Below are 14,766 nucleotides of genomic sequence, written 5' to 3' on the forward strand. Positions count from 1 at the left end.
GAGAGAGAGAGAGAGAGAGAGAGAGAGAGAGAGTAGTACTGGGATATGGGAAGGATCCAGTTGGGGAAGAGAGAATTTTGAAATTGGAACAAGAAGGAGGTAAGGTCATTATTTTTGACTCCATGATTTTTCAATTAATGAGTGATTTATAAAAAAACACGCAGTGATGGTGTGTAGATCTACGGAAAGAAATAACTGGCAAAACTGTCGGACCGTCGGGGAAGCATTTCTCATGTTCATTTATGCATACATTAGGAAATTCTTAAATTATAAATGAACATATAAGCTTTGCGAAAGGAAGTACCTGTGATCTTAACGTCTTCCTTAATCCACACGGTTACCACTTTTTATTTACCCAAAAGGCATGGATCAAAATTCAGCAAGCTCGAGCAATAATCGGTACATTTCGATTATGATGGGCGTAGTCTTCCCATTTTGGTGAGATTCCATCATGTTTTCCTTCCCGACCGAATCAAGGTTGTTGATTCAGACAGACTCCTTTGTGAGTGGCGGCAGGTTTCTGCTGTATGGTACCGGAATCAAGCTATTGGTTTTGCTTGTCAGCTTCAGGGATATCTCTTCCTAAGCTTCATTTGATGAAACCTTCGGTTAGTTGATACTCTAGGTTTGACTAATGTTCTTACTGGGGAGTGATGATAGTGCTCCTCAATTTCTAATACTGAGGTCGCTCATGGAGTTCGTCTACAAATGGAGCCTTGAAAAATGGACAAGCACATCTACTTGACGACGCTTGCAAGCCACAAGTACAAAATCCCATGTTTGCTTGAGCCTTGCGGACGGCATACGCTCAAGAATCTGAACGTTTCCAGCGCGCTCGGCATCTTGGAGATCTCGGACGTTTGCTCAAACCAGATGTTGAAGGGTGCTGCGCTGAGCTTGTTGTCAAGGACATCGATGATACAGCTTCCTCGGCTAAAGATGTCGTCTTTGATTGATACAAGGGATGGGAGGAGAACAGGAGATAATTGTTGAACCAAAAGTAGTTGGATGGAATTGTATTTCAATCTTTCTTCAATTTTGTGACGTATTTGTAAATTGCGCATGCAGCACGGAAAGAGCGTGTTGGCCTAAAAAATCAAGTAGGTTAAACTGATCAATTATATCGAGAGAAGTTTGTGCACCGAATTTATGAAAGAGCGCAAATTAACTTATTGACAACTAGCACTTCTGTTTCTTTTTTAGGTTAACTAGTACATTCGTGTCACATCTATTTCGAATTAATTTCCGTGCCACATTTACCTACAAGATGCGATACAAATATATCGAATTGGAAATTTTTATGACATAAAAATTAATTAGGAGTAAATTTAACATGGGTGCTGCCCTGAGTCAGTTTGATGTTTTCAGTGACATTAGCCCTTCTTTCTATGGGGAGTAAGTCAGCGCTTTTTTGGTGCGACAGTAAGTGGGGACATTAAGGTAAGACAGATGATCAAGTAACATTGCTCTTCATTTGTCCGACGATCCATCGTCATTCTCCATCAGCATCACCCATTAAAGTACAAGCACGGGTTCTTCTGCTCTGATGGAGACCTTGGGATCTCAGAAATAATTGGGACAGAAACCTCTGTTGCGCTCTGTGTGTTTGTGTGCCTGTGAATGTGGTCTGAGAGAGGTGGGAAGGAGAGACTGGTTGTCACAGGGAGGCCCATTACCCATCACCCATTAAAGTACAAGCCCCGGTTCTTCTGCTCCGATGAAACCTTGGAATCCCAGAAACCATTGGCAACTATAACCTTCGTGGTTTGTGCGTTTGGGTGTCTCGGAGTCTGCGAGTGTGGAGAGACAGAGAGACAGAGAGATGGGAGGGAGAGAGTGGTGTCGAAGGGAGGTGGTTCCATTTTCAGCCGTGATCGCCGCGGACAGCATCTCGGTGGGCGTGACCACACTGTTCAAGTCGGCCAGCTCGAGAGGGATGAGCACCCACGTCTTCCTCGTCTATTCTTACGCATTTGCTTCTCTTCTTCTCCTCCCGGCTCGTTTCTTCTCTCTCAAGTATGCACCCCCCTCTCTCTCTGCTGGATATGTACAAAGTGCAAAACCAAGAAGAATGATCATGAATTGTGGTGAGATTCGGTTGATTTTGGTTGTGTGCCTTTGCAGATCAAGAGAGCTTCCGCCTCTCAGCTTGGCCATACTTGCCAAAATTGGCCTTCTTGGGCTCGTTGGGTATGCACAGTTCAATAACTTTACTCATGCCAAATCTTAGTGCAAAGTTTCTTTTCTCTTTACTTTTGAATAGCTTACTATGTGTTTCAACATCCTGTCTCCGCCGGTGAGCCACGTTTAGGCCTGGGTGGGTCACATACAGTAATCTAGTGTCGCCTTGATTATTGTACATCAGATATGTCTCCGCTTACGCATCGCCCTTGTCTATGCTGTTACTAACACTAGATTAGCGCTAATTTGTTCTAGTAATTGTAGAGAGAAATATGAATTGGTTGTGCTGCTTCACTGCTGTCTCTTATTGTTCTCATGCTGCGGTTTTTTCTTGTTCTCTTTTTATTGGGAAAGCAGAGGTTCTTCACAGATTTTCGGCTATGCTGGGGTTAGCATGAGTTCTCCAGCTCTCGGTTCAGCCATCAGCAACCTCACTCCAGCTCTCACTTTCATATTTGCCATCCTTTTCAGGTCCAAATAGTTCGCTATATTTCAATAGTAATTCTCTGTGGTTCCTTGAATGACATTTTCCCCGATTCTCGTGAGGAGATTGTTGTTCTGGTACGTCCTCATGATTCTCCTGGTTTTGTGATCTCATGACTTTGCTTATTTTGTCCTTCGACAAGCTTCTGTTGTTAATTGGCTCCATATTTTGGAAATCTGCAGTAAACCTTGCTAATGATCGAAGTTGGACGATTAAGGCATGTGGCAAGAGTCACTGGTTGTTTATTAGTCGTATTCTTATATAATTTACGTAGCAATGCTGACTTGTCAGACAAAGTATTAATAGTACTGTAAAACAGCTTAGTTGCGTAAAGGCTAAAGCTGGAGCTTGTGTAACAGAGTTCATGTCTTTCCATTCATCTTTGCTTGTTTTTCTTTCTAAAAAGGATGGAGGAGGTGTCATTGAACAAAAGAAGCAGTCAGGCCAAGATAGTCGGGACCGTACTGTCAATTTGCGGCACATCTGTCATCACTCTTTATAGAGGTCCCCTAGTTATCTTCACTCCAAAACCTTCTCTCTCACTTTATCCACTTATGCAAGGATCGAACTCGAACTGGGTTGTTGGGGGGATTCTCCTCACTGCTGATTATATTTTGCTCACTTTGTGGTACATTCTTCTGGTATAGTATACATGTTTTCATCTTGTTTTGCTAGTGCTGTTATCAGGACTTGAGTTGAAAATGATCGGAAATTCAACAATTGATCCTGCAGAAACAGATAATGAAGGAGTATCCGGCAGAACTGACTGTAATCTTCTTTTACAACGTGGTCGTGAGCTTCATGACTGCCATTGTCTGTTTAGTAATGGAACATGATATGAGTGCATGGAGAGTGCAGGGTATAGAACTGGCCTCGGTAATATGCTCGGTGAGGAAACAAAGCAACAAACTTTATCGCGCTTCATTAATGAAAATTGTGCCGATGCTGATGTTCCCTCCTCTTTGCTTTGCTTTGCTTATAGGGCCTCTTTAATCGATGCTTAACCAACATCGTTCACACATGGGCAATCCGGTTGAAAGGGCCTTTCTATGTGGCGATGTTCAAGCCGTTGTTGATTCCCGTGGCTGTTGCCATGGGTGTCTTCTTTCTTGGAGACAAACTTCATCTCGGAAGGTAAGATACAGCAGGAAAACATCGAGCACTACATTATCTTGAATGCCAAAAGAAAGATTAAACATGATGACCAATCAATGTGGCTTAAGACGTACTGCATGCGTATAATATGCAAAAAAAGCTTTTTTTTATTCTAATTGGACACCGAGATAACCTAATTACGTTCTCATACTATGTATGCCTTGGATGACAATTGCTTTTGTCTTCTATGAATTCGCAGTCTTATAGGAGCGACCATACTGTCCATTGGATTTTATATTGTAATGTGGGGGAAGGCAAAAGAGGAAGTGGTTGAGGAGTCTGTAGAGAGTCGGTTGGAATCACCGTCCTTTGAAAAAGTCCCCCTACTGCAATGACCGCTAACACATATGAAGTGTAGAACAAATTTCTTGAGATGGATTGCAGATAGGTACTGCTTGGAAGCTTTGTGAAAAGGATTCCTCGCCCTCAATAAGCCTGGAGGCGTCCGTGTCGTACTTATCAATCATTGATCTGAGTTAGAGGATCAAACAGTGATTGCTTGTCGATCGCGAAAAACCCAGATTGCTTGTTCAAACCATTGATAGGCGTGTATGAAAGGTGTTGCTCCAAGCACAAAACCGAGCTGTGGCGTGCAAGAATAACACGTCTCTTGCTTTCAATATGGTCCATTTTGATGTCTACGAGTTTCTAGCCGGAAGTCACAGAAATATGTTGCTTTGTCTGAATAAATGCTGCTTTAAATGTATTTCAAGATGAGCTAAGTGCACATACACACAGTTGCCAAAAGTTTTTTTGGTACTGTTAACTCCATTTAACGAAATCTGTTGGGTATGGCTTCCAATGGGTTCAATTTGAACGGTCGACCAAAAAAATAAATAAAAATAGCTGCACATAGATTATCCATGTCAGATATTTTCATCCCAAATAAGACAGAATCATTAGCGTCATCAAATAACAATGGACATAATTACGCCTTAATTTTATTTTCCCTTTTCACAATAGATGGATAAAAAATGGGCATATTAAGTTGTCATTTTAAATACTGAACTTAGCATATAACAATTTACATCAAATTAAGTCTAATTTGTCATTTGAGCAAAATGAAGGACTGTATTGAATAATTTTTTTAATATAAAAGTTTAGAGATGATATTGCATATTTGATCAAAATTCAGGCACTGCTTTTTGTGTCAATTTTTTCTTTAGATTGTTACTCGACAATTGCTCATTCGCAAAAATGTCAATAAAAGAATCTGTGGGATGCACGGGCTTCTTGTCATGAGCTCTTGTCTGGCACGCAGCCATAAGCATAATGACAGCAACATGGGCTCTTGTCCCACTTTTTTTGGTTTTTTTCAATATTTTGAGATTCACGGGCTAAATAATGAACAAAACAACAACGTGATTGCACCGGACATTACTCAGAAAAGGATCTACTATACTAATCAAGTTCAGATTTTGATTCCCTTCCATCAATAATTATGCCTGTACTAAGGGATTTGCGATTTAATATTCTATCTCTGAAATTCTAATTTGAGTATCTAAATCAATGGAGACTAGCGAATTTTATTGAGTGGATGAAAATTGGGTGATCGGTTCTCAATCCGGTCCCATCTCGAAAAATCGAGCTGAGATGTTTTAGAAATGTTACGAAATCCGAAAATCCGAAAATCCGCGTTCCTTTCCAGTGAATTTTCGGGCAATGGGAACAACGACGCTGTCATACACCGGGACCCAGAAGATCACGCTGATGACATCGAATGTGGAGAGGGACGCCGGTGGGATGGTGAAGGAACCGACAGTGGTATCCATCATCATGCCTTGCTCCACGAACATTGTGGACATCTGTGCGTAAACAGCGGAGAACACGATTCCAGTGGCCCAGATGGGGAACATGCGGATTAGAATCTTGAGCTCCTCCACTTGTGTCACCGTACACAGCCTCCACGAGTTGTAATCCCCATTTTTTGCCTCTGCATCTGAGAGTACAGCAGCTTTGTCGAGACATCTGCAAGCGACATCAAGTTTGAGAATCATCCCCATTCTTGTATTCAAGTTGACCACAGTCAAATAGCGAGCATAGTGGTCAGAAATCAACAGAAGCATGCAAAACTTTACCAGGAACAAATCATGCATAACTCATAATACTAGCGGCAGCTACCAAGAGTAAACGCTCAAGTGTCTTCATCATCTACTCAGGCAGCACCAACAGAGTTGACAGACAAGGAGACTTATCCTATCCTAACAATCTCAAATATGTCTCTATGAGATAATGATGAAAAGATCTTCGCAAAAATCAAATTATGTTAAGCTACTCAATTACATCAAGAAAAGTTTGTGCAGCTAATTTAGGAAACTGAACAAACTAGAGGACTCATTGACAACTAATCGTGACCCAATAAGGATAGAGGTGTCAATATGGGTTCAAAACCCATATTTGATCCTATATGGGTTATTCAAATTATACGTGGATTTGGAGAATACTTGGCACGCTGATGTGTCACCCCTGTCTAAAACACACTCTCTCAGCTTGTATAAAGATGAAATGAAAAGGGTAAAGGGATAGTGGACGGTGATTAGACACTTTGAACGCTAAAAGATTGGTAATATGTCTTAATCATATTCCTCACGTGGAAACTTCCCCCTTTTAATATATAAATGTCCTTATCTTCACGAAACAAAAAGGAAAAAGAAAAGAAAAAATCGAGGGTCCATATTGAGTCGATCCTTCGTACCGACCATCTTATAGCGTTCAAAGTGTCTAATCACCGTCCACTGTCCCTTCACCCTTTTCATTTCATCTCGATACAAGCTGAGCTGAGAGAGTGTGTTTGTGTTTTTCAGACAGGGACTGCCACATCCGCGTGCCCAATATTCTCCAAATCTCTTTCAGTTGAAAGAGTAGCAAACACTTTGACCAAAGAAAGAAAGTTCTTGCTTTCCTGTGATCTTTTCCTCGTCTCTTTGTTCTTTGTGATCCTCCTGAACCTTTCGACGATGAGCACTCAACACTCGATTCTGACCACCTCGCGGGAGAGTGTTGAGAAACTTGCGGCGATCCAAAAGCCGAATGCGAGAAATGGCTGCGTTTTAGGACTCGAGACGAAAGGTTCGGTCTTGGTTGAAGCAGGGGAACAGAAGACCCGACCCGACCCGTTGTCACTCCTACGAGCGGCCACACTGTCCATCAGGTTCTATGTTGTAATGTGGAGGAAGGCAAAAGAGGAAATAGTTGAGGAATTTGCAGAGAGCCGGATGGAATCACCGTCCTCTCAAAAAGTTCCCCTGCTGCGATGACCGTCAGCAGAGCACAATTCTACAGATGGATTGAAGATGGGTGCTCCTTGGAAAGTTTGTGAAAAGGATTCCTCACCCTCAGTAAGCCTGCACAAATAGGTGCCGGTGTTGGATCGCATTTACCATTGATCTGAGTCTAAAGGGGTCAAATCACGAATGGCCTGTTAATCCTAGAAACCGGATTGCTTGATCAAACCATGGAGAGGTGTGGATGAAGGGCGTCCGTCCAAGCACAAAACCGAGCCGTGACTGCAAGAATAGTAAGTCCTTTGCTTCCAACATATGATCCAACTTGATGCTTGCAAGTCGGCCTAATATCCAAAAAAACCCTAAACTTTAGTCCCAGTCCTAATTTGGCCGAAAACTTTTTCTTATCTCATGAAAAATCCATAACTTTCACTTTTGTCCCAAATCTACCACCGTTAACTTTTCATCCAAAATGGCCGTTAGCAATCCCACGTAGTGTTTCCACGTCATTACTAAAATTCAACTCAGCAAGCTAACACGGATAAATCTTGTGCAACACGACGTCTTCTTGGATGAGTAATTAGTTTGGCTTTTAATTCCTCTTTCTCTTCGTTTCATCTCGTCTCCCCCTTCAATCGCGCTGGGATTCTCCATGGCGCTCACCCCTCCATCCCTCGCACTTGGTGTCCCTCATCTTTGGCGCTCCTCCACTCGAGAGGCTTAGAGGCCTTCATCTCTCGTGCTCGAAGTCCGTCATCCCTTGCACTCGTAGGCTCGATACGCTCGGACATCTTGCACTCGGAGTCCTCTATCTCTTGCACTCCTAGGCTCGAGATGCTCTAACATCTCGCGCTTGAAGGTTAGGTCTTCCATTATCCTCCTATTTAACGTTTTGTAAATGGGTAAGTGAAAGCCAAATTGTTGGGCATTGTGATCGCTTTTATTTTCAAAGGCAACTTGAAGCTTTTCTATTACTTTGTTGTACTTTTCATCGACTTTTCTATTGAAAGGTGAACCATCAGAAGAAATTTGATTAATGTCTAGTCATTTTCCGGTGTGACTTTGCAAGCTCTAATCCTTGTTGGTCTCACTGGAATTGGACTTGTCCCTTATATAAAGAGCATTAATAAAGCCTTTTTGTTGCTCAAATCAAACTAATTGAACTTTATGAGATGTGAATATGACTCTTTATTGTATTTTTAGTAGATAATGAATTTGTTGGAAAGATAACTATGAGTTGAAGATTATTTTTCATGAAAAGTTCATACCATGCAAAACATGATGAGCTAAGAATACCTTTTCTTTTGTATTCAAATGGAAAATGTGAAGCAATGTCTTGACTTGGATAACATTGGTATTAGGATCTCTATATGGGCCTGTAATGAGGCAATACGTGTGCTTACCTTTCAGTTTTCATGAATTCTTTTTTAATTATTTATTTTTAAATTGAAGTATTACTAGCTTGAATCAAAAGCAATGGTGATTTTTTATTCAATTCTTAACCCTATGTTCATCACTGTGTTTTCAGTTTTCATTTTAACACACTATTTTTTAACAGAATGGAAGAGACGGTGATGATAGTTCATCAAAATGGAGGAATGATAGTCCTTCATCAGTAGAACTAAGAATATCAGATGAAGACTCAGGTTTTGATACCGAACCTGTAAGTGGCCCTGACGATGATAATTTTGAAGAAGCCAATGTCACGACAAGGCCAATGGTTAATAGGTATGATCCTATGTGTGACCATGATGAGAAAATATTAAATCTAGACATGAGATTTGAATCTCGTGAACAGTTCAAGAACGATGTGAAAAAAATATGTAGTGATTAACAGATTCAATATTTCTTGGCAAAAGAGTGAAGAGAAAAGAATGAGAGCGAAGAGCGTAGAAGGATGTGGTTGGAGGTTGTACGGTGTATGGATTCAGAATAGGAAAACTTTTATCATAAGGGGAGTTGGAGACCCACGTAGCTGTAATCGAAACCTAACTAATAAGCAAGCTCTTGCTACATGGCTTGCTCATGAGTACATGCCTAAGATTAGGGCTAGGCTAACTTACTCGGCTGCAAAAATGTGAGCAGATGCAAGAGAAAAGTTTGCTCTAATATTGGATAGAAAAAAATGTTATAGAGCCATATCAAAAGCTCTTAATCTTATAAGGGGCCCGATAGAGGAGCAATATGACATGTTGAAATCATATTTGGCGGAGCTCAAGAGAGTTAGCAAGGATGGAACATTTGAGATAGAAGTTAATCCAACAACTAAAGTATTTGAGAGGTTTTATGTGCGGTTTATCGAGTTGAAACACGGATTTTTAGCGGGATGTGGGTGTGTTATAAGCTTGGATGGGTGCTTTCTTAAGACTGGATTAAAGGGTCTGTTGTTATGTGCTGTTGGACGAGATGAAAACAATCAAATGTTTCCAATAGTTTGGGCAGTTGTGGAAGTTGAATCCGAGGCATCTTGGACTTGGTTTCTCACCCTAGGCACAAGCAAAGGTTGAATTTTTATCAATGATCAACAAAAGATAATATCTCACCTTTTGTCTTTGTTGATTATTAAGTAACATTAGTGCAATCATTGACGATACTCATTTGCTTTTTATTGGCTAATTTTGGTTACAGAGACCAGTGAATGCAGCCTCATGGCTATCTCCACAAGCAGAGCATCGAAATTGTGCAAGACACATATATGCCAATTGGAAAAAATTGCACAAAGGGGATGCTCTTAAGCATCTCTTTTGGAGGGCTGTGAGATGTACATTTGAAGCTGATTTTGACGTCGCAATGGCAGATTTGAAGATGGAGTGCCCTAAAAGTTACGAAGACTTCATGAGGTTCATCAAGATAAGAACCAAATATGATGCGGTTGATAAGAACTTAAGCGAGACCTTCAATGGATACATTTGCATACCAAGAGAAAAACCCATACTTCAAATAAGAATGATGTTAATGGAGTGGATGGCAGAGAGAAGTCAGTTAATGGTTGATCAAATAGATCCTATTTGCCCGAGGATTAGAATAAAGTTGGAGAAGATTAAACTAGAATCCAGGCATTTTATTACTAGAGTAGCAATGAGGAGCAAATTTTAGGTTCAAGTGTATGACAATAACTTTGTGGTTGGCTTGGATAGAAAAACTTATGCTTGTAGGGAATGGGATATCTCCGGAATACCATGTAAACTTTGATGAAGTTAGATATCGATGATTATGTTGATGATTGATTTAAGAAGGATGCTTATCAAAGATGCTACCAATGTCCCTTCCCATACATGAATGGAAAAAGAATGTGGCCCCAAGTCAGTGGTGAGCTAATCAAACCTCCACCTTATAGAAGAAAAAGGGGGAGAGAGAAGAAAAACATAATCAAGGATAAGGATGAACGAAATAGCAATGGTAAGAACTAGCTGAAAGTTGGAATCCAAATGCAATGTATAAACTGCCTTCATTATGGGCATAACAAGAGGACATGCAAGAATCCTTCAACATCAAGGCCACCCAAAATAAGTCTTAGTTGAAGGTTTGTGTAAATTTTAATAAGAATTTTTTTTTTTTTTGAGTTATCATGATTGGTAACATTAGTATTTCTTGTTTTTTTCATTTGCAAGAAAAAGAGGAAGACCAAAGAAGGCTATTGGTGTTCAGACCAATGCACATGCCAATGTACAATCTAATAGCGACTCTGCCATCATTATTAGGAAGGAGATGGCACAAGTTAGTGCCTTTTTTATGCATATATTATTTTCACAATAAGTGTATATTGTGAATAACGTGTCTTTATGTTCATTTTATATCATCAGGTACGACAAGGTTATGGACTTTTTATTTCTGAAGACTCTGAAAATTCATATTTAAGGGTAATCTCTTTGTCTAATGATTTATATGTATGTTGAGAAGAACTGCAAGTTTACTTTTTACATTTTTTTTCCACTTTAGATGCTTGGTAGTGATAAAGTTATTCACATTGGAGGTCCATCAATAGCAAGAGATGTTCAAGTTTCAGCGAGCCTATCTTCAATTGGTATCTCAGAACCTCCACGCACTCAAGAATCTGGAATCGGTGGAGTGTGAAGTTGTGGATCGGGAAATGCTAGTGCTGCTGTTAGATTAGAGGATGTTGAGTTGTAAACTGAAAAGGGCAGTTTTTGTGGTGTTTCTATGTGCATTTGGCTATGTATTATCTGTTTGGAGATTTACCGACATAGTTTTTATTTGGGATGTTTTCTTAATGTACTGTATTGAGTCGTGCACAAGACTGAACTCCTTTTGCTAGATGTTTGGAGTACCTTATGAATGAATTGACCACTATAAGTGGATTTTTGAAACTCCTTTGTGAAACATGGACCACTTTGCAAACACAGGACCAGCAGATGATGAAGCAGACAAAGAAGTTACCAACCTCATTTCATATCTTCATGCCTTCATTTGTTATCTATAAACATTCCGAATTCTGTCTTTTACTTCGATCATCTTAGAGCCCATTGTAATTCAAGTTGCAGTTGTGTTCGACGTGCGAATGTAGTCAGAGAACTACACTCTGATTGACGGCAAAAAAGATGCGTTCTTACATGAGAAGCAAGCTCGAAGCAAGATATTTTTCAGAACGACTATCTATACATACAAAGCATATCCCATTTCGTGGAATTGAGCCGGAAGATTCTACAACGTGCAGTGGGTTGGGTTCGATGAGGCATCAAGATATTGGTCAAATAGTTTCTATTGAAATGACAAATATTGAATCATCACAGCTTACTAATGCTATAGCTGATCCTATCGACCATACACATCATTAACACAATCAAAGCTGCTATTAGTACAAGTATAACTCTAACATATGTCTTCTCCTGCGCTTGCATTCTGATAGTTTTAATCTGTAAGCCGTTGTCTAACTAATTCTCCACAATTTGCAACCTCTCCTTCAAGACCTCATTATCATTCATCACTTGGCAAATGACTTCTTTCTCTTGCAATGTCAGATAAGGACCGATCCATTAAAAAAAACCAACAATCATCAACCTCTGAAAACAAGGTAATACTTTTTAACAGGTTTAGATTCAACATTTTTCAAATTGCTTAAGTAATAACTAAGAATGTCTTTACCTCTGATGTATATCACTGCATCAAGCAGTTATAAATTACTTTTCCATGTTGAATAGCGAAATGGCCTCCTGGCAAGATTTCTTGGGGTCTACGAGTGCGAGGTAGACGGTTGTTTGTCGTTGTTGCATGCATGGAACGTCACATTCGTCGCTTACAAATTGACTCGATGCTCCGCCGCCACTGTTAGAACCTCCATTCTACATTAAAATAGAAGCAAACTAAAAATATAAGACCCAATCATCACAGAAATGCTTATTTCAGAGCTGAACCTTAATTTTAACAGATTTACAACCTCTTAACTTGAATCTAACATCATTTGCATGAGATCCACTTCGCACAAAGCTCTCAATGCTGACTAGCATTGGTTTTCTCCATAAAGTCACTCTTTGCCTGCACATCTGGACGATTAACCTCGAGTGCCAGACAGTAAAAGCATGGATTTTGATATCCACCTCCACCGCAAAGCCTCAATACTTACAGTATACTTAATTATCTTTTTTAGGACAAAGACAAATAAGAATTAAGTCAAATACATTCAAACAAGCATTAATCGTATATCATAACACTAACAATCAATCTTGTGTAGTTTTCGCAGGTACTGGTAGTTTTCGAGAATCAAATGGGGAGTTTTCAAGAATTAATCTCGATTAATTGCAACCAACGATGCCACAAATTCCAAGGATTTCAGGGAATCAACCTGGTATTTTTGACAGTATTTAAAGTCTCTGACCAACAAATTTCAAAATCTCCCATTAACAAATGGGAAATGTCTGAGCGCGAGATTGAAGACTACCCATCTACAAAACGTTAAATAGGAGGATAATGGAAGACCTGACCTTCAAGCACGAGATGTTAGAGCATCTCTAGCCTAGGAGCATATAAGATAGAGGACTCCAAGCGCGAGATGTCCGAGCGTGTCGTGCCTACAAGCACAAGAGATGACGAACTTCGAGCGCGAGAGATGGAGGCCTCTAAGCGTCTCAAGCCTAGGATCATAAAAGATGAAGGACGCCAAGCGCAAGAGATCGAGGAGTGAGCACCATGGAGAATCCTAGCGAGATTGAAACGAAGAGAAAGAGGAATTAAAAGTTCAAACCTAATTGATCATCTAAGAAGACATCGTTTTGCACAGGATTTATCCAGGTCAGCTTGCCGAGTTGAATTTTACTAATGACGTGGAAATGCCACGTGGGATCGCTAATGGCCATTTTGGATGAAAAGTTCATGGAGGTAGTTTTGGAATAAAAGTGAAATTTTTGGACTTTTCATGAGACAAGAAAAAGTTTGGAGTAAAATTGGGACTGGACCTAAAATTTAAGATTTTTTTTTGGTATTGTGCCTATGCAAGTCTGTAGTCAGTAGTTACAGGATATGTGGCTTTTCATTTGAATGGATGCCGCCATAAATGTGTTTCGAGGTGACAAAAGATGATGACGATGTGGCATGAATGCACATATAATAGTTTCTGTGAAGATGCTCTCTCACATTATGCTATGAATGATTGATGTGCGGTTCTCCCCTTGAATGAAACGCAAATAAAAAGAAATATGTCTCGCTAACCAAAGAATTCATTTTTTGCTCACAAAATTTTTCTTTTTTTTATTTTTGATTATTCAGAAAAATTTTATTTTTCCTTTAAGTGTAATAATTTCCAAAGTAAAATTGAGAGGCTGACACGTGGCGGCTTCTTCTAGGATTAATCAGTTGTTGTTCTTAAGGAAAAGATGTCGTTAATCAATTTTATTCATTAATGGGTTTTTATTCATTCTCAATCCGTAGCGTTATTACTCTTTTTCCATTTTTTTTCGTGGGCAAAAGTAGTTGAGATCTTCAAGATCTATTAGTCTTAATTTAATATTTAGAGGAGGATGAAATTGCATGTAGAAAACATTTCTTTTCTTACATCTCTCTAAGAACTATTTAATCATGTGTAATCAGCATTATGCAATTTCTTTTCTTAATTAAAACAAATTTTAAATTCCTCGCCTCCACCTTCAATTTGCCTTCTCATCGTGTTTGAATTTTGTAGGTGAAAATGACGAGATCCTTTGTTGCTAGAATCCAGGCGGTCAAAGAATCCAAGCCAATAGGCATGCGACCGTAGTGCCTTCTCATTCATTTTCTGACAATTATTTTGTTATCATTTTTTTTTTCGAGCACTAGTAAAATTAGACGTGAAAAATGTTTTCTAAATCATCCATTTTTCAATAATTTGGGCTTACAACTTATTATCTTCTTGTTTTTTTCCATTTAGAAAACATGGTTGCTGGCGGGCGCCATCACTATTTAGTGTCAGAGTAAGTGCATGATGCATTATTCGCTGAGAATGACAAAAAAAAAACGAGTCTTGGTTTGTCCAGCCATCCATCAATCGTTCACAATCATCTGGTTCTTCTGCTCCTTTGGAAACCTTGAAATCCCAGAAACCATTGGAACTGAAACCTGTGTGTTTTGTGCGTTCGGGCGTCTCTGTGCCTCTGTGAGTGAGAGAGAGAGAGAGAGATGGGGGAGAGATGATGTTACAGATGCAGGTTCCCCAGTTCTCGTTCCCAACCGAGCCAAGAAGCAGAAGAAGGTTTGAAACTTCTAGTGCTCCCAAAGACTAAAAGAAATTGTTTG

The 14,766-nt window shown here is 39.8% G+C and overlaps 3 protein-coding genes across 4 annotated transcripts; 2 read left to right on the forward strand and 1 right to left on the reverse strand.

The window, feature by feature from the left end:
• On the forward strand, positions 1–4,216 carry LOC115748163 (WAT1-related protein At3g28050-like). 2 transcript variants are annotated; one of them, XM_048283668.1, is made up of 8 exons: positions 1–35; positions 1,821–2,016; positions 2,125–2,190; positions 2,539–2,652; positions 3,072–3,306; positions 3,398–3,553; positions 3,648–3,799; positions 4,020–4,216. In XM_048283668.1, the coding sequence occupies exons 2-8, from the start codon at positions 1,823–1,825 to the stop codon at positions 4,153–4,155; spliced, it is 1,053 nt and encodes a 350-aa protein (XP_048139625.1). In that variant the 5' UTR covers positions 1–35; positions 1,821–1,822; the 3' UTR covers positions 4,156–4,216. The 2 variants fall into 2 exon arrangements, with proteins under 2 accessions (XP_048139625.1, XP_048139624.1); XM_048283667.1 differs by lacking the exon at positions 1–35 and having other exon boundaries at positions 1,412–2,016; positions 2,552–2,652.
• A 1,211-nt stretch (positions 4,217–5,427) lies between these two features.
• On the reverse strand, positions 5,428–5,823 carry LOC115748096 (protein NRT1/ PTR FAMILY 8.3-like). The gene has a single exon (XM_030684497.1). It carries the CDS (start codon positions 5,821–5,823, stop codon positions 5,428–5,430), a length of 396 nt encoding a protein of 131 aa, XP_030540357.1.
• A 4,148-nt stretch (positions 5,824–9,971) lies between these two features.
• Positions 9,972–11,312, forward strand: LOC125316173. The gene is made up of 4 exons (XM_048283672.1): positions 9,972–10,550; positions 10,651–10,761; positions 10,848–10,904; positions 10,984–11,312. Exons 1-4 carry the CDS (start codon positions 10,473–10,475, stop codon positions 11,116–11,118), a joined length of 381 nt encoding a protein of 126 aa, XP_048139629.1. The 5' UTR covers positions 9,972–10,472; the 3' UTR covers positions 11,119–11,312.
• Positions 11,313–14,766: the final 3,454 nt, after the last annotated feature.

The sequence above is a fragment of the Rhodamnia argentea genome, chromosome 8, assembly GCF_020921035.1.
Source record: "Rhodamnia argentea isolate NSW1041297 chromosome 8, ASM2092103v1, whole genome shotgun sequence".
NCBI lineage: Eukaryota > Viridiplantae > Streptophyta > Magnoliopsida > Myrtales > Myrtaceae > Rhodamnia > Rhodamnia argentea.

Excerpts from the sequence above, each read along its gene's own strand:
- LOC115748096 (XM_030684497.1), bottom strand. The coding sequence starts at position 5,823 with ATGGGGATGATTCTCAAACTTGATGTCGCTTGCAGATGTCTCGACAAA.
- LOC115748163 (XM_048283667.1), top strand. The coding sequence starts at position 1,621 with ATGTGGTCTGAGAGAGGTGGGAAGGAGAGACTGGTTGTCACAGGGAGG. Across the intron at positions 2,653-3,071 it reads ATATTTGCCATCCTTTTCAG|GATGGAGGAGGTGTCATTGA; the intron begins GTCCAAATAGTT and ends CTTTCTAAAAAG. Across the intron at positions 3,800-4,019 it reads GACAAACTTCATCTCGGAAG|TCTTATAGGAGCGACCATAC; the intron begins GTAAGATACAGC and ends ATGAATTCGCAG.
- LOC125316173 (XM_048283672.1), top strand. The coding sequence starts at position 10,473 with ATGCAATGTATAAACTGCCTTCATTATGGGCATAACAAGAGGACATGC. Across the intron at positions 10,762-10,847 it reads TTAGGAAGGAGATGGCACAA|GTACGACAAGGTTATGGACT; the intron begins GTTAGTGCCTTT and ends TTATATCATCAG. Across the intron at positions 10,905-10,983 it reads CTGAAAATTCATATTTAAGG|ATGCTTGGTAGTGATAAAGT; the intron begins GTAATCTCTTTG and ends TTTCCACTTTAG.